This window comes from Magallana gigas, chromosome 1, assembly GCF_963853765.1.
Source record: "Magallana gigas chromosome 1, xbMagGiga1.1, whole genome shotgun sequence".
Lineage (NCBI taxonomy): Eukaryota > Metazoa > Mollusca > Bivalvia > Ostreida > Ostreidae > Magallana > Magallana gigas.
In genome coordinates, this window is record NC_088853.1 from 68,130,753 (window position 1) to 68,150,527 (window position 19,775).

A 19,775-nucleotide genomic window follows, 5' to 3' on the forward strand; every position below is an offset into this window, starting at 1 on the left:
AAAAAGTCTGCTTTAAAGAGTTGAACATATATAACGCATTCATCAAAAATATAATTTGTCAGTTTCAAACATTATTTTAAGCACTACTAACCTTACATCTACATATTTAACATAGACTTGATTCTTTTTATTTTGTTCTTTGTGAGTTTTAACAAAATACAAAATTGCAACATTTAATAGTCAATTTCACATAAATCACAGATAATGAAAAAGTGACGTGACCGGGTGAAATCTAGTAACATTGTAATACTATTTTTTAAAAAATACCCATATGATTTGTTTTAAATAACAAAACAATAAATGGTTGATCAGTATTCATATTTTATTTGATATAAAATTTTTAAAAAATAACTCTGAAAGTTACTTAATAATATTGATTAATTATCAGATGCACCCATTTGAGAAACTTGTGAAGTTCAACGTCATGTTCCAAACAGAATAAATATTCATGAACAAAATTGACATTGATAAAACACTGAATGTATTTTACATTTTAAAGAAATTTACTAGATGTGTGCCAAAGCATAGGGAATTCGCAATATTACCAAAGAAAATTTCGGAAACACCATAACAGCAAAGTTTAATTATTCTTCAAATAATTCTATGACATGCAAAGTGAAAAATAAATGGCTTAAGGGCTGTTTAAACAATTTTACAATATTTCTTTCAAAATGTTGCATTTAACAAAACAAAAAAGGTTATTCATACAGGCTACCCAATAATATCCAATTGATATGTTCAACATCCTTAAAGAAAATTCCGATATTGATTGGCATTTTGCTTAGTCCAGTCTTACAAATCTTCAGAAACTTGTCTTCAAAACTCACTGAAAAAAATGAAAAAAAAATGCATATAACTAAACTTATAAAGCCCAAGTCTGACCAAGTTAGCTTCCATCAATGATATACTCCATTCTCAAAGAATATTCATAAGCCGCATCAAAATCCAAAACTAGGCTGAAGTCAGTTAAGAGCATAAACGATAATGGCGGCATATTGGGTGAAATGCAAATCTGAATGTTAGAATGGACACATGTTCATATCAATATCGTGATGCTTTTATTTCTACAGCCACGGTTGTGTTTTGCGATACAAACCTTAGCCTCATTTTCAGTAAGATATGAATATTCTTGACAAAAGTCATTAAAAATGAAATATATAAAATAAATGTACAATAATTGCATGCCAATAAAAAAATTAACAGGAGGCCTATAGGCCACATCACTCACCTTAACAGTAGTTTTTGTTTCTTTTTCAAAATTTATAGATTAAAAATTCTTCTATTTCAAAATTTTGAATAAACATAAAAACAATATTTAAAAAGAAACCTATATTTTTGGACAATATATCCTAAGATCTAAGATGCATCAACTATAAACCGACATTTCTAATCTCAGTCTGAACACATCAAAAGTAATAATCAAAGGCCTGAAGCTCCTGAAAGTCAACGTGCTTTCACATGCTGTAAATATTTTGATGGGAGTTGTTGGTTTTTTTTTGAAGATTGAGACCACATTATCATACAATAAATGAACATTAAAGCTAATGAACTTAATTAAACTATTGTATAAAGTAGTGTGGTTTGGAATAATAAACATATGCATTCATATATTTACATCCAACAAGTGGTTGATTTACTCTATTTCTTAGTTGCAATTCATAACTCCATACAAACTGATAGGACTGAAATCTATACATGCCCCTTTTTGATTGGTCGAAACCTTCAGCAACTAAGAGAAATCATAGATCATGATGATGTATTTTTCTGCAATGTTGCAACCTATATACCCCACATGAATCACCAAAGAAAGCATTATTATAATATATATATATTTATTTATTATATTATTTTTATATATATCATAATAAGAAAACAAATTAAACTATACTTACTTCTTTCTTTAATTTTAACTGTGCACATAATCATGTGGTCAACAGCAATTCTCTATCACAATGATTTTGTACACAACCAAGCCAATACAGAATTTCACAGACATATCCTCTATCCTGTGCCTTCAATATGTCAAAAGGTCTGGTATACTGAATAATTCCTTTACTTTTGAGTGGCAAAATCAGGAGCTCACCAGGTTCTCTTTTAATTTTCAGATATACAAATATAATCTAAAACAAAAACAAACAAAAATATACAAAAATATGGTGAGAAAAATCTCAAATTCCTATGCCTTTAGAAAACTGAATGTCATTAACTTTTCATTCACAATTTTACAAAAATGGACTATATGATGTATTCAAATGCCCACAGTGTTATTATTTTTTTTTTTTACAAAATAAACCCCAAGATGGGTGTTTCATACACATAAGATGTGATACACCTATAATTTGTGATTAAAAAAGACTAAATATTCCTCAGGATAATTGTACAAACTTGATAAATGATTTTCATCATTAACATGTTGATGTAAACTAGTTCACACTTGATAAAAGCATAATAACTAACAGCCTGTTCAAATCTAAAAGTTGTGTAAAGATAATCTCTTATCAATACCTGTCAGACCCTGAAAATTGTAAGGAAAAGGGGGTAATTATAATCAGACTAAATAACTAATAAAAAAAAAATAGGCAATGAAAACATATATCAACCTTTCTTTAAAAAAGGCATGACTAAATATACTAGAAATATTTGTGAAACACTTATTCCCCCTCCCTTTGACACAGGCTGTTATACACAAGCCTTTATTATCGCTTATTAAGAGCATTATACATTGAAATGTCTACATCAGACCTTTGAAAAAAAAAACTTTTTCATAATATACATGTATCACTAATATTTTGTTCAACCTTAGCAGATATAATGAACAAAACATAAATATTTGGGATTTTTCAATTTCTTAGTCCAAGGGGCATCACTCATGACTCTGTAAAAGACTTTTCATTCCTACTCAAAGTATAATATGACCTAGATATTCTTATAATGATAATATAATAAATCTGTTTAATAAATTTTATTTCAGTATGTGCAACCTCTGTGAAGAAAAAAAACAAAAACAGCAAATAACTGAAATTTTGTCTGGTCTAATGGGCATAACTCTAGTCGAAAATTGCTTGATCATGCCTCGAACCCAACCATAACCTTGCATTGAATTATTTTCAAATGTATATAGAAGTAAAGAAGGAGGTTAAATGTTTAATATATGAACATATTGGCCCCGCATTATGATCTAAACCCATTAGACAGGGCTATGAATTTCATAATTTTGGTAGAGGGCTTTATACACATCATAACTATGGATTTGGTTTTTTCTAAATGTGTGGGAGTAAAGAAAAAAATTTTGTTAGGCCTTTTTTGCATATTTGGCTCTGCATTGTAGTGGTAAAGCCATGAATTTCACAATGTAGATCATTTTTACCATACAAATGCTTATCACCAAAAACTGTAACAACTGGCCTAGAAGTTAAAATGTAAAATTGTTGACTGACACAATAGGTCATCTGAATGACCTAAAAATATCCAGGTTAAAAAAATTGACAACATTTAATCGAAGTGTATTAATATTATATTATTAAAATAGTGCCTGTTAGGGAGAGTTACATTTGAAATAGACATCCCGTTTGCAGTAGAATTCACGTTAAATCAGTTAAATTTTCTCTTAAATTAAGATATTCAGTACAATAAAATAAATAGTGCCTGTTTGGGAAGGTAACACTTAAAGTTGACACCCCTCATAAACCATTGTCAAATTCTGCTTCACATCAATTGTCAATGGTTTCCTCTTGGTGTCAATTTAAACTGCTACCCTCCCAAACAGGCTCTATTCATTGTCAATTGTGTTGCTAATGTTGAGGGCCATAGAACAGATTATAAACTATATCAATCAATCAGATTTTGTCAATGTTTATTCAGTCTGGGCAAAATAAAAATTCTCTTTTTTTAATTTCACCTTGAGGAAAGAAAAGAGTCAAGGTCAAATATTTAACATTGTTATGTTCAGTAGTATATTCTCACTATATAACTCTATATAGACAAATAGTCAATAATTGTAATATTAGCACGTCCGAGAAATATTGACCAGTCATTTTTTTTTTATATTGACCAGCTGGGAATAATATCTAGAGAACATTACCACTATTTCTAATAATCGCCTCTGATTTGTTGATTTGTAACTGGTGAAGTTAATAAATCTCGCAACTCAATAACAGGGTGATGTCATAATAGGCAATCAGTTAGGCAAGTAAGCAACGGATGCGCGATGTGATGCGCAATAAAGCCCGAAGTGCTTTATGATAGATTTGATCACGCCCCGACCGAAATTATCACCTCATAATATTCAAACAATGATTCCTTATTACTTATATTTATATCATTTTAAACCATCGTAAAATTAAATATTTAAATATAAACACGCAAACCCAGCTGGTGCCTCAATTTGGCTTTATGAGTTATATACTAGTACAAAATCGATACGTAGTGTTATCACAGGCAAAGACACCGGAAAATGTAAATATTGTGAAGTAAAATCAGGTAAAACATCTTTAGATTACTTCCTACAGACGGTGGAATATCACCAGTGACCTTTTGATGCTGGCAATATTTTGGAAATGAACTTTGTGTAAAATTAAATCAGTGAATTCTATGTTGAGCCGAGAAAATTACTACGATCTGTTTTCAAATCCTTTCTTGATTTTTGGTTTGTTCCTTCATATAACAAAACAAATGTTGACAGAGTTTTCGGGCAACATTGATTATATTAGCCCCCTTCGGAGGAATGCATTGCCCTTCGCTTCTCGTGGGGCAATATTTCGTCCCTCAGGGGCTAATATATTCAATGTTGCCCTCAACCCCAGTCAATATTTGTATAATAAGACATCTCAGTGTATTCTTACTATTGTTCAGGAGCTTACTGGAAATTTTTTTTTAAATTGACCTTGAAAAAAAATATTGGTCATGGTCAAAATTTTTGGGTAGGATTGAACTAGGTTATATACTATCTATTTGTGATACCATCTAAAGTCTGTGTTATTGTTCAGACACTATCTTACAGAAAATGAAAATGTAAATAAATGACAGTAAACAAGTGAATGACCTAAAGTTAAAGTATCTGACACTTACTTTGGTTCCCATACATATCATTCCCAGGGAATTAGGAAACATTACAGAGTGGGGCACTACTGCAAAGAGCTCGGATCCAACTCGCCCAAGAACATCAGAGTCCAGTTGATCCTCCAAACATTCAGACATATCATTGTTAACTGGTTTACCTTCCACCTATTGATATGACAATGATAATAAATTTTAAACAATATACTCTAATGAAACTAATTACCATACTTTGCCAAATCTTCAAAAGAACCAGAACCAAATTTGAACTCTGTCTGTATATTCATAACACACATCCATGTATCAAATTTGAGTTGAGTGTGTGCAACAGTTGTCGAGATAATGATCAGAAAGTGAATGATGATCCCGGATTGAAAAAAAACAGAATGATGGACTGGTGTAACATTATATGTCCCAGCAATTTTATGGCAGGGGCATTAAATTCTTTCATTAAAATGATACTTTAAGGAACTTGTCTTATTTCTTAAAAGCATCAAAATAGCAGGGCAGAAGAGTAAATTTGACAAATGCTAGACACGACAATTGCTAGAAGACAGTTAAGTATAGCTCGACATCTTAAAAATGACAAAAATTTATATTAATTACATTTCTCGTAAAAAAAAAAGTTGAAATTTACTGGCGAACACTTCCCAATGTTAGCAAAAGACATGTAGTTTATTGAGTATATGGTCGCATTTAATGATTAAACATAAATCAGGATAGATTTTTTTACCCCCCCCCCTCCCCCCCCCTCCCCCCCCCCAAAAAATTTAGGTTTTCAATTTGTTATCATTTCTTATTAATGAAATTAAAACATAGTTGAACCTCATCAATCATTATTTAAAATTGGAAATCATAGCTGTTGGTAAACAGCTGTTTGACACATCATAAGTACTTGTATCTTTTTGAGCGCGAATCGCTTTGTTAAATCAAACTGAAGGTGTTGCTAAGATTTATATCCTGCTTGTATAGAGATTAAAATCTTGATTAAGTCGTTTTTTATATTAACAGTCATTTTAAATGATAAATAAGAAAAATTACTGGACATTTGAAATATTCACCAGTTCTGCCTATAGAGGAACCAGCTGATATCAAAGACTCTGCATTTTCCCTCAGAGAAACCCATTCAAAATACTTTTTTTTTCAAAGTGCATTAATGTGGTTGGTATTTATGCACTTTGAAAAAAGATGTGCAAATGATATGGGTAAAATTCCTGGCCATATCTAGAAATTGATTACCTCAACTACAGACAACAGGACATTTTTCTGCACAGCAACTGGTCTTGAAGCAAATCCGTAGGCTAAATCTGGAACGCTACTCACTATCTTATCACCAAAAATAAAGGTTCTGTTGACCACAGCTCTGAAAAAAAAGGATTATCAAGATTTGCACAGCATACCACAATAAGTCTCCAATATTATTCAAATTCTAAAAATAGTTAATTCAAGACAACATAGATACCGTATATCTGGTATTTTTGGCGATGATCTAATTTTCACTTTTTTTTCGTGATGTCTTTCTAATCACAAATTTTTTACTATGCAGAAATTATTAAGAATTTTTTTTAATCGCAAAAAATGAATAGTGCAAATTAAAAATGCTACACATTTTCCCCATTTTTGCTAATTTTGTGACATTTGAGAAAAAACGGATATACGGCATATAATACAAATTTATTTATGCATAAATACCTTTGTTTCAGAAAGAAAAGTTCTCCTATCCTAGTATAATAATGATTGTAAACACTCTGTAAAGGTTGTCGTCCTCTCTTAGCACTTTCTGCAAGTTTTCTTCCTTTGTTTTTCCTTTTTTTCCTCGCTTTCTTATATTTGTGTAAAGATTGTCCATCATCAGGTGGATTCAGAATAGTTGTGATTAATGACATTGTTGATATTAGAAAATTCTTCACAGCAGAGAACCAATTTCTGTCAAACCTTTACAGAAATCAAAGTACTGAAAGTACTGAGAAGCGCTAAGCATTCGCTGTTTGTTACTGTATTAAGGAACATCTGTTAAATCTAATAATAAGCAATGTATATGAGATATACTTTCTCTGTTTTAGAATTTTGAAAATGAACACTATTTGAAAAAGAAATGGGATAAGGCAAAAATTTATACAATGAAAGTCCCAGCGGGATTCAAACTCACAACCTGCAAATTTTTAGTTATTGCTGTACCACATTTTCTACGCTGTTGAACAACAATTAAAGGAAAGAGAAAATCTATAAAGTATGTCAAAGAATGAAGGTGTACCATTTTTTGTTGGATATGACAGCCTTACCATGTTTACTGGAAAATGAAAGGTTTCAATTTTTGAAATATTTGCAAAAAGGTAATTTTTGGTTTCATAAACAATGTTCTAGGTTATCTCAGATTAACATTGATGTTTTGTGCAGGTGAAAACATTTATATTCATTTTATTAGCCATGCATTTATAATTTCGTTTATATCTTAATTTAAATTGTAAAGGGAATTAAGAGTAAGTTGCACAATGCATGCAGGTCTTAAGTTATTTGTAGAGGTAAAAGTGGAAAGAAATTTAAGAGATTTAACAAGTTTTATTGCAAAGAATTTCACAATGAATACAAAGTTAGAAATGCTTACAATGGTAATGTAAAACATTATTTGACACTGAAAAAAGAAATGGAAAAAAATAAACAAGTAGAGGTTCTTTAGGATGAAGGAAAACATATTTTCTTCAATAAAAAAATGTAGTTAAGTGTGATAGATATTACAAAAATCTGTTTGCTGGCCTAGAAAATTAAATATGAAATTTAATGGTGCTGGAGATTGGTTTCAACATGTAATAAGATAAAAAAACAAAACAAACTAAAAACCAACACATGTACATCAGGTATGAATTAAATACAAGCACAATCCAATCTGCAAGATGTTAATAACCATAACAATACTTCTTTAATAGTAATCATGTCACAAAATTGTTCATCAATAACAATAATGGACAACCAAGTGTATCAAAAAATTGCAGATAAGGTTTAACCATGTCTTAATTCGTAACAAATGGAAAATGTTTGCAAAATTCATATAATATACATGTACACACAACAAGCAATATTGCTGCACAACAAAAGCTTAAATGTTCTTTCACATTTTGAATATATTTTTGTTTAAATCCTTTACGATAAAAATAAAAAAAATAAAAGTTTTTTTCTAAAAATTGGAATGATATTTGTTATAACCATATATAAAAAGGAGGGAGAGTGTATACTTCGAAAACATTTTTTTTCCTCAGAATTTTACATAATTATTGGGAATAATTAATTTTCAGAAGTATACAAAATTTTTTGAGTTGATAAATAGAGCGGAAATTACAGTATGAAATCCATCTCCTTCTCATTTGAGATTGGTGTTGTGGTTGTTGTCAGTAAATGCAATGTTCAGACTGAGAATTTCAGATCCTTGTTGTGTGGTAATAATGTTAATTGGGATTTTACTCCAAGAGATAATCTTTTGGTTCATTGAAGGAGAGACTGGAGGCATGGTTGTCACTTTCTGATAATGTTGTTTCATTACTGATTATAGTTGAAATGTAATGTCCCTGTAGTTTGAATCCAGTGATTGTTCTTTAATGGCCCTATTGCAATTGTAGACCTAAGTGCTTCCATGTGTCCACTAATTTGAATTTGAAGTGGCTGTATTTTCTGCAAAGAAAGAAAATTGCAAATATATATTAAAAAATGTCAGATTGACTTTCTTTATCAGTATACTTTTAAAAATATGGTAGTTAAGTGTGACAAAAACAATTTAAATTTGAAAATGACAGTTATAATATTGTTGTAATTTGCAATACATATATACATTCATGTAGTCAATGAACAAATAATTGACCTAAACAATAGTGTTCCTACTTGAATTAAGAGTTCCATATCTTGCAACTCATTCAACAGACAATGGGAGATTTTGATTTGAATTCCCTATCTGTTGTTCTTGTTCTGCAAGTTCTGTCTAAAGAGTGACATCAATGTACATGGGTTATCTTCTTGAAGAGTTATTGATCTAATAAATGTGTTGTTCCATTAACCGTAACAGTTTTTGAGGCTTCATTCTAAAATAAACAAATGGAGAAATTCAGATGTACATGAATAAAATACCAACATGTTGTAAATGTATGTTGTTTTCTACTATCAATGTCAAAGATTGAGATTTTACTATAGTCTTACTTTGATTATTTGTCTCTTAACAGAGAAAATGGATCTCCATGGAGAAGTCATTGTTTCAGAAACCTTCTTTGTTGGTGATGTGGGCATGATCATTTAAACTGCAGATTCCTCTATGGCATTTGGTACATCTATTCTTGCCTTCACCCATTCTTGTTGTTTTTGGCGATGTGTTCCTTTTGTAAACACTTTGACAGTTATACCATTCGAGTATGGTATAGCTCGAGGTTTTTTCCTCCTTGAGGTCAAGAATGCTTTTGAATGACATTCTACAAAGAAATAACAATATTGTCACTGTTCAACTTTGAAACAAAGTCAGAAGAGATAGAGAATAGCTTTTGATGGCACAAAAAATATTATATTGATAATACAGTTTATCTCACAAAATTAACAGGGAATAAAGTGTTTCTTTTGCAAATGTATATTTTTTCGAATTAACTAATATACACCTGATTGTAACTCAGATTTTTCATATTAATGGAATAACTGAAATTTAAATTTATGTCAAGTTCAAGTCTGATTCGGTATGAAAAATTATTTCTAAACCCTAAGAGGAATGTTATATTGACAACTGAGTTTATGTTACATTGACAACTGAAAAAATGCTTAAATATCATCATGATAATTTCAAGGTTTTTTGTTTTTGTTTTTATTCAAGTTCATCAGTATGATCATCATGATATGGCAAATAAGCCACAATTGGCTTGTGGTCAGAGTAATATGACTCCAATGTTGCACTTGATATTTGAGAAGGACACATCATATTGGTATAAATGTGGTCCAAACATGAGTCATAATCACTTGTAAAAGAGTGAACAATCTGGCTTACTTTATGGTCTATGAGAAAGTCTGATAAACAAGTCTGTGTAAAAAAGTCAACATTTGCAACCTCCATAATAACAAAATGATGTTCTGTTCCAAGCAATTCAAACAAATTCTGAAGGTACTGACACAAATACCCCTGTGAAGCTTTTTGAGGAGAGCAATAAAAGAAGACAAGTTGCAATATTCTTTCCCGGTGAATTATATGACAAAGCACTGTTTCAGTTGCCATAATATGGAGTCTTCTTATATTCTGGAAAGGGATCTTTGAATAAATAACTATTCCGTGATATGGCCTTCCACTTATGTATTTCTCATCATCAAATCTAAAGGTGCTATATCCTTGTAATTCATAACATGTAGCATCATCTGATGGTTTTAGTCTGCTTTCGGCTATAGCAATGATATCAGCTGATATCAAGTTTTTCTCCAACTTCATATCATTGATATGCAAATGCAGTGATCTGCAATTATGATACAGTAGTTTTAAATCCTCGTTCAGATTTTGTAAAAGTGGCAAACATGAGTGTAGAGTAGCCTCCGAGTACAAACGATCCATTTCATCAGCAACACTCTTTGATACAGAAATCTTACTTTCATTTAGTTCTAATAAAAACACATCTTCTAATTTTCTAACTCGGCTTAAACCTACATAATGCATGTGTTCTTGCTTCCTTTTTCCAAAATGCAAAACGGCTTTATTCATGGTTGACCCCTGACATTTGTGTATGGTTTTAGCACAGGCTAAACGCAAAGGAAACTGTCTTCTGACCACATATGCAGAGCGAAACATGCCTACATTAAAATTTCTTGTAATTTCTAAGACAGGAGTCCAATTTGAAATTGACAAACTTTGGTAAATCTGAAAACTGTAAAAGTTCTTGATTTGGTCGAAGAAAACCATATTGACACATCTTTTTATACAAAATATCACCTTTCACTAATGTAAAATTCAAATCGTTTCTGTCAATATCTTCAAAGCTTTTCAAACAACTTTGCATTATGAAGACAACACAGTTTGTCATACACTGTTTACCCCTGGATTCATTAGAGAAATAAACATCCCCTTGACTAAAATTAGCTTGAACTACTCTTTTCTGAGAATCATTTGTAGCCATTTTCTTTCAATACTTTAACTGTGTACTATCGAATGGTATTAAATTATTATCCTAATCAATAAATAAGTTGACACAAAATAAGAGAATTAGTCCTGATCTGTAGAGCATACTTGCAACTGTATCGGATTCATTTGGCATGACTACGAAGGGAACTTGAACGTCAGGCAGGCAAATATTTTATGTCAATTATTAAATTACGCTTCATATAATATCCCGCAGTTATATTTTTTAAAATAATCGATTAAGCTGTCATTCCTAAAAAATTTAGAATAATTTAGCCAAATGATGAAACAAATGTACACATAAAACTCTACATTACTAGTATCAATTTCTAATTTATAAAAAAAAAAAATAATTATAGACCATCTACAAAAATCTTATATTTTTTGAATTTGTAATCAAAATTCAAAACTAATGGACCTTTTTAGAATTATCTAAACAAGGTTTCAAAAAAAGTTCTACAGTGTCAATATTAATTATACAAAATCAAAGTTCTCACTTCTCATAAAGACAACATTGTTGTAAAGCATAATTGATCTACATTTTGAGTCTTTGTAAAAATTCAAGTTGTACTGGCGTGCGACCAGTTCTCGCCGAGTACCATTTCTCGCCAGTACATTGTGACGTCATTTTTCGTCTATAATTTTATGTGTTGATAAAATGACGTCACAATGTACTGGCGAGAAATGGTACTCGGCGAGAACTGGTCGCACGCCAGTATGTTTCTCACAATTCACAATTTTTATACTGACTCATTGTTCATAAATGCGTGTCTCAGAATTCTTAGTCGTGTCAAAATTCTAATTGAAGTTTCATAATTCTCATGTTAATCTCATAATTCTCATAAAATCTCTCATCAAGGGTATCATCAAATCTCTCAAATAGTCATCAATCTCAAATGTGTGTCAAAATTCTAAGTCGTGTCAAATTTCTCATTGGAGTTTCAGAATTCTCTCATGTATCTCATGATTCTCAAGTCTCTCAATGTTCTCAAATATATATCATTATAAACAATCGTAAATAAAATTCTCATTCAAATACTCTCATATTATTTTAGTGTCTAAATGATAACGAATAGATCTGCTTCGACGTACTACTTTTGACAATGGTTTAAAGCAATTGCACTGTATGTAATCTTCAATCAAATTTACCGCCAGATATATGATTGTATTTACCTTTTCTCGGTCTGATGATTCTTTCTCCGCCTACTTTAATTGTCTTCGTCTTGTTTAAACAGCTCTCAGGTTCGCCCACGTTTAAGATTTTTCTCGCCTTCTCGAAGTAAATATTGTATTATTCCGCGGGTTTGACCTCATCATTTATAAATCGAATATATCAGTAATTAAGAGGTAAATGGTTTATATCTGGCATTTCATTATTAAAAGTGTAAAAGAAATAAAGTTAAACAACAATATGAAAACTTTAAACACCTTCTTTTTAGAACTATATTTCACCGCGGAGATATTTTATGAGACCTTGTACACTAATCATAGAACCCCACTTTGTTTACATCATGATAGAGGTCGCTGTCGAGGTTGCGTTCGATTTCAAGGTAGATCCACGAATTTTAAATCTTAAGTTGCTAATGTGTCCGCTAAGTGAGAAAATGACAAAAAATTGAAAATTATTTCATGTGCAGTATCAAACATATAAACGTTTCTTAAATTAAAACTTTATATCATTGGGCGCGTATATAAAAAGTTACACGTTTTCTCTTGTAAAGTTAATATTAATCGTAATTTTGTCCTACACAATTCGGCGAACGTTGCTCTTATTATCATACATGTATATTCTATCGAAACAATTCTAACTTTAACTTGAATAGAAACTTAAACGGCACCCAATCTCTTCAATTCACAAAAACTTGATTGTAGCAAATATATTTACTATGTCTGGATATTTGTAGTATTGAACGCAACCACGATTGAAACTACCGATAGATGTCGTTGATTGAAAGATCATGGAAGGATCATGAGATCTGAGAAACCCTAATAAGCGCTTGCGCATGCGCTTAGCGCTTAAAAATGGTTCATAGTTCATTATAGATAGCTTTTGTCACAATTATGAAAATAAGATCAAATCTTTTCTATCATTTTTCTTCCCTGGTATAGATTCATTCTACAGGTAACTATTGTGGCCTTTCTTTCTTGGGTTATGTTATTCTAAACTTAAACATTCTAATACCAGCTTCAGCAGATTGTTTCTTTATTTTTATTTTACAAATAATTGCTTACTTCTTATTTTTAAAAGAGTTTTTCTCAATCACAAACCTCTTAATTAAGAAGGGACACAATGATAACTGCTTATGCTTTCAGTTTCAGTTTATTATTCCATTGGGAGACTTTAAAACTTCGTTTGGGAGACTAAATTACATTAACTCTGAGGCCACCTACCGGTAAACCTAATTCTACACTTAACGTCACATCAAAACACCAAACTTACAAGGTAGGGCCATAAAAAAACAACATTTTCAAGCATTGCCAAATGATTTAACCATTTACATTTTTACAAATACAGTGAGTATTTAAGCCACAGGAAGGCTATCTCTTTAATAATGATCTATTTTGACAGTCCCCATGGTTTCATTTAGTATCTGATACAGTCCCTGAAATGATCTACTTTCCCACTTGAACGGTGAAAGAATGGTGAGCATACCCTAAACAAACAATGAGCGCACGCTAAACAAATTTGGTAAGCGCTTATGAACGGTGGGCAAACGCAGTGCGCAAACTGAATGCACAGTGAATGATATGTGAAAGTTACGTGAAGGCAAGATGAACGATATATTCGGAGTGCTTCGGGAGTTATCCTTTCATTGTGTTAGCTTTAGCTGCATTTATTCTCTGACTGAACGATAAGTGAACGCTGAACGAATGACGAGTGCAAATTGAACGCTTTGTGAACACACAGTGAGCGTTTTGTGAACAGTGAGCGCAATCGGCGCAGAGAGGAGAGCGCAAGTAAATGCACTTTTAACGCAATGTAAGTGTACAGAAAAATGGGAAAGTAGAACATTTCAAGGACTGTATATATAGTCAAAAATTTTCAGAATTCACTTTGAAAAGCCTTACATAAAATACATTTTCCAATTGGTAGACTTAAAAACATTGTTTGGGAGACTTAATTACATGTGATCACTTACATATCAGTGAGATTCAAAGCTTTGTCCACTTGCTCTGCCCTTACAAAGTCCGATCGTATCTGTTTCATCCATTCTACTTCCACATAGTTCTTGTGAGCGTATCCGTCATCCAAATGTTTCACGATATTATCCAAGTCGAACGAAAACAAAAGATTATCTCTTGTACGACTGCTTAACTTTCTAACACTGCTTTCAAAATCTGGGATTTCTGGAAAATTCTTCAAAATGTCAACTTTAATATCCTGCATAAATTCCTCGATGGAGTCAGGTTTTTCACTGTAGAAAATGTTTGCGTTCTTTAAATCCCTATACTGGAAAGTTCCTGTTCCCCCATCTGTTAATCTTCTTTCTGTAAAACTTTTGCCTGTTTCATCATCTTCCTCTGAATTGCTGAGGCCTATTTGTTCTTCTGAAGATGACCTCATAATTGATTTCCTCTTCGCTGAACATTGCAAGTCGGATGTCTCACTTTCTTCACCCTTAAAACAATTACACACAAATGTTAGATAAAGCAAAACTCTTAGATGTTTAGTACAAACACAAATACAGTCAAACCTCGTTATCTCAAACTAGATGGGACTGGTTAAAAACTTCGAAATATCAAAGTATTCGAGATATCAAGGTTAAATAAATTAAAGTTAAAGTGTTTTAAACATTAAAATCACTTCGACATATCCATCGTATTCCATTGTATTTGAGATATCAGTGTTTCGAGATACCAAAGTTTAAATGTATAGCAAAATCTTGGACATTACAAAGTTATAATATATGTACAATAATAATACTGTATCATATAATACAGTACAATAGCATATGATGAAATTATATCATTATTCAATATCATAGGAACCACATTAGTGTATATATATATCAACAATCATATCTATTAAGCCGGTTCACCAAGTGTTCAAAAATTATGTACCATTCTAATGATATCTGAAAAATAATGTTTTAGGGACGAACCCTATTATTTCTTTTAGGGATTGTGTAACAATTTATTTTGCATATATTGTTAAGCACATCATTTTGAGCATCTTTTCTTCAATATTGCTTTTCAAAATATTTTTTCCCATTTTGTGATATTAAAGATCAAATTTGGACTTTTGGCCCCTTAAAATCTGTTATTATGTAAACATGGAGTAAACAATATTGTAATGTATTATGTATATATTAGGTAAATAATGCTACGATAAACATAAATACTTTTGTTAAGGCGTCCAAATGCTAAAATATGGCTGAAAAATGATATTATTAGAATCATCGCAAAAATACTTTGACCTTGAGTATTTCTTAAAATCTATGTTAAGCCTGTCTCACACAGAACACAGTTGGGCACACGGTTCCAATACGGTATACTCGGTTTTACACGGGTTGAGTGGTACGAGTATTGAGCTCCAACCGTGCCTAGGGATGAGTTGGTACGATTTAGACTCGAATGTAGCACGAGTATGTAAGAACAAAGCACGGATATACTCGGTCAAGCAAGGTTTGTCACGGTTTGAACACGATTTGCAAACGATTAACATATGATTGTTGTACGATTGTTGTACGGTTCTAAGTACGGTCTAGTACGGTCTGTTACGGCCTAGTACAGTTAAACACTACTTTTACTCGATTAACTGGACATTTACAGGGTTTACATACGGTCCAACCTACTTTTGTTCGAGTTATGCTCGAATTATCACACATTTGTGTATGTTTTGATATAAATTGACTCGTTTTGATGGCTTGGCTTCATAAATTTTCGAATTTTCAACAGAGAAGTTATTAAAAATGGCAGATGACAGAATAAGGGAATTAGAAATCATGATAAGACTGATAAACATTGAGATTAGTTTGGCCAGAAGGCGCGAGGGGAGACAAGAATCTTCCATGGTGAGGATTCTTTTTGAGACCTTCTTCTTTGGAGGCATTATGTAGCAAGTACTCTGTTATTTCAAGGTGTCAGCAGGTAGTTGTGTTTTCTGTTGTGCTCGAGTGCTGTCTGATCATACACAAGCTTTGTACAGACGTAGAGACCGTGTCTGGTCGTACTTGACCGTGTATAATTCGTACTTGAACCGTATTGGTTGTATGGCGATCGTATGAAACCGTATTGGTCGTATAAAACCGTGTGTACACTCGTGTGAATCATACGGTGATCGTGTGACATTCGAGTGTTAATCCGGGTGTTGGATGTAGGACTTGGGAACAGTTTCACACGATTCCATACGATTTATATATGATATTGAGACGGTTGAGCTCACTCGTGGAATGGACTTCATTTGCGGTTGTATATACGGTCTTGTACGGTCTCACACGGTCTTGTACGATCGCTAATATGATCATACACGGACTTGGCACCCGTGCCAGTATTTTAAAAGTTTAAAAAATCATACACGGCTTTCACGGATACACTCGAATGGCCCGAGTGTAAGTCAGATAAGGCCACGGTTGGTTTGGTTGTATGTACGGTTTACACGGGTGGCCAACCGTATAAGCCGTGTGTTCTGTGTGAGACAGGCTTTACATTCATTGACAACAATGTTAAACATTATATTTTATGAATTTTTGTGATGTCATAATATGTACTTTTTAATCACATGACAGGCAAATCCTAATATTGCAAATGATCTATTTAAATTGCATCGGTGCAGGTGATTTATGACATTAAATCATAAATATCTTAAAGAAAAATCCTTTGTTATTACATGTAACTTTGAAGTTCTTCTTCACACTCACTCACCCAAACCCGAAAAACCAGTCTAACACACCCATTCATTCACTTCAGGATCCACCCGCCAAACGTAACCATGTGACCTCTGTACTGAAAGATTGTTTGAATGAATGAAGCGGCGTAAATGGGAAAAAATGAACAATGGGAAATGAAAACCTGAAATGTTGAAATAAATAAACGCAATTATAATGAATAATTAACTAAAGTATTTAATCCTGTGACAACAATTGTAATTTGGTCACAGGGTTAGACTAACACCCCCTAAATCATACAAAAGATCTCAAGTTACAGAGTTTCATTTGTCAATTGTCATTCAATAAAATATCGTTTTGTTTTCATAAGAAATATCTAGTGAGTATTTAAAGTAAAGATATTACACATTTATTTTTGTGCACTGTAGTCAAGGCATATTACAGTTCAATTTCGGGGATGGAAAGTCATTTGAGCAAGTACTAGGGTAAAAAAAGCAAGCATTGCCAGTATGGAGATCAAAATCAAAGATAGAACATGATCGGCATGTCAAGGATTCTAGGGAGAGAACTTTTACAATAAACGAGGCATGAAGTCTTTTTTCTTTAAAAATGAAGTCAATATTAGAGATGAAAAAACCAATTTTAAGCAGGAATTGTAGGAACAGGTTGAGTTGGACATTAGATGGAACATCAGATTCTCTATTAAAACTGCATCCACATTTATTTCCTTTTTCTCTGTACAACGTACACTACACCATTTAGGTGTACTTGATATACAATACAAAATGTTTACATTGGTGTTCACTGGTGTACACCCAATAAAGCTAAATCAAGCGCGCCCTTCAAGTCGCCATTTTCGCGCCAAATTGACCGTGATGTTGTGAAGTGAAAGTAACTTTCATTTTCGGTTCTTCAATTTTTCTGGAATTCAGTAAACGTTTTTATTAACATTAGATTAGTTAGTAGTTTATGGAATATATTTCCGAGCTATAGTAAGTAGTTTTATGTTTGGCTACACAACAGACATTTCAAACGGTGTCCTATATTCCTAACATGTTATGATGTAACGTTATGTTTACAATCTACTACATTTACGTTAAGCTTTTTGACCACACCATCAATGCATATACTTACATAGCCAACGGCGATCATTGAAGCTGAATATCCGTGTCTTATTTCCAAGGTGGACGAAGGTATAGATAAAAAATTACTGTCAGTGATGACTTCTCCCCCAACTCTCTGACATCAAGTAACGTGCATTAGTTTCGTATTAAGTAATTTTTTTTCTTCAAAATTAAATAATTTAAAAGTGATTATGATGATTCATCCTCCATAGTTATTGGTACAATAACCAAGAAATATTCTTAAAAGTATAATAATAGCAAATGTTCTGAAATACGAAACAATTTTTACAATCATCGGTGTCAGGTCAAATCGTTCACTGAACGCTTCGTACACACGGATCCAAAACAGATATTAAACTCAGAAGGAGCGATAAATTACACGATGGAAGATTAATCAACTATACATATTGCCGTATTATATTTATTATGTATGACAAAGATATATGGACCTTTAAATCATTCTGCAGTGGTAAAATTAAATAAATATCATATATGTGACTGTCAAATCGTTTTCAGATATAGATTCACCAGACTAGTGAAATAAATGTTTGCGTTGATTTATATGTTCATGCATACACTGTAATTTTCAACGGTATTTTTAAAAATTAATTTAACTGTAAAAATACGCCAGAAACAGGTATATACATTTTGTACACACATGTACGTGATTGTAAATATTGTGTTATAGTTGGTGCAAAGACAAAATGCATGACGAGTTGCCTTTTTTAAAATTGTCTAGAATCTTGCAAATTAAAACATATGATGCCCATATGCGATCTCCAACATTTGACAGTCCACATCACTTTCAACATTTGCCAATATAGCATCAACAACTACTTTGGAAATAGTCGTTTTCAATACAAAAATTTCACTCTAATCCGGTGTTGAACAATAAATAAAAAAGAAGGTAATACTATATGTTCGAACAAAACATGATTAGTCAAATAATGTGGAGAGTTGAAGTAAAAATTGCTTCACATATTTTCCCCTCTAAATTAAGGAAATTACACACACTTTGCCAACCGATATCTGTGCTCACGACATCTGCTTGAAAAAAAAAACAATCTTCGCACGTTGGAATGTTAATTTTGAAACCGTGACAGTTCTATTTTAATAAAACAACTAAGATTGCTTTATTTATAGTGATTGCTAAATAATAAAGCGCATTAAGACATGTTTTTTCATCTCAAAAGGTAAATTAACGATTTAACATTTGAAAAAAAAAACATTCAGGGAACCTTATGCTACATTATTTTTGGATATTATAACAATATTTTAAAAAATGAAACATCAAACACTAAAAAAAAATAACAACTTTTATTTGCGTCTGAGAACTTACTACTTTCTCGATGTTCTCGAGAACCATGTCGCGAATATATCTCGCCGCGTAAACATCCTAAAATGTAGCTGGTATTTTCATGTACATGTATTGTTATTTAGATACTATTTATTGCGAAAATCATTTGCAGCGAGCAATGCAGTTTATATCTTGTACATTTTTATAAGCATCCTTCGGTGGTGTAGATTCAGGCGCTAATCTAAACATATAGAATATAGATTCTTTACATACCAGGTTCCTTATAATTTAATTTTATGTAATATTGAAACGGTAAGATGGTTGTTTAAAAACTTTATGGATCAACTTTG

At 31.9% G+C, this 19,775-nt stretch overlaps 1 protein-coding gene and 1 long non-coding RNA gene across 3 annotated transcripts; both read right to left on the reverse strand.

The window, feature by feature from the left end:
• Positions 1 to 279: 279 nt before the first annotated feature.
• Positions 280 to 18,269, reverse strand: LOC105337209 (uncharacterized). 2 transcript variants are annotated; one of them, XM_066076735.1, is made up of 7 exons: positions 17,042 to 17,128; positions 14,317 to 14,795; positions 6,748 to 6,990; positions 6,295 to 6,418; positions 5,068 to 5,223; positions 1,893 to 2,120; positions 280 to 826 (listed from the first exon to the last, which is right to left on the reverse strand). In XM_066076735.1, exons 1-6 carry the CDS (start codon positions 17,075 to 17,077, stop codon positions 1,923 to 1,925), a joined length of 1,236 nt encoding a protein of 411 aa, XP_065932807.1. In that variant the 5' UTR covers positions 17,078 to 17,128; the 3' UTR covers positions 280 to 826; positions 1,893 to 1,922. The 2 variants fall into 2 exon arrangements, with proteins under 2 accessions (XP_065932807.1, XP_065932811.1); XM_066076739.1 differs by lacking the exon at positions 17,042 to 17,128 and adding an exon at positions 18,139 to 18,269 and having other exon boundaries at positions 281 to 826.
• LOC109618547 (uncharacterized) lies at positions 7,695 to 12,818 on the reverse strand. The gene is made up of 4 exons (XR_010711220.1): positions 12,350 to 12,818; positions 9,238 to 9,503; positions 8,926 to 9,122; positions 7,695 to 8,718 (listed from the first exon to the last, which is right to left on the reverse strand). It is a non-coding gene; the product is annotated as an uncharacterized lncRNA (long non-coding RNA).
• Positions 18,270 to 19,775: the final 1,506 nt, after the last annotated feature.

What these genes read in the sequence shown, in the direction of transcription:
- LOC105337209 (XM_066076735.1), bottom strand. Translation starts at nt 17,077, where the DNA reads ATGAATGGGTGTGTTAGACTGGTTTTTCGGGTTTGG. An exon ending in TCCTGTTGTCTGTAGTTGAG is followed by an intron (nt 5,224 to 6,294) that starts GTAATCAATTTC and finishes TCATATCAATAG; the next exon opens with GTGGAAGGTAAACCAGTTAA. An exon ending in TGATATGTATGGGAACCAAA is followed by an intron (nt 2,121 to 5,067) that starts GTAAGTGTCAGA and finishes TTTTTGTTTTAG; the next exon opens with ATTATATTTGTATATCTGAA.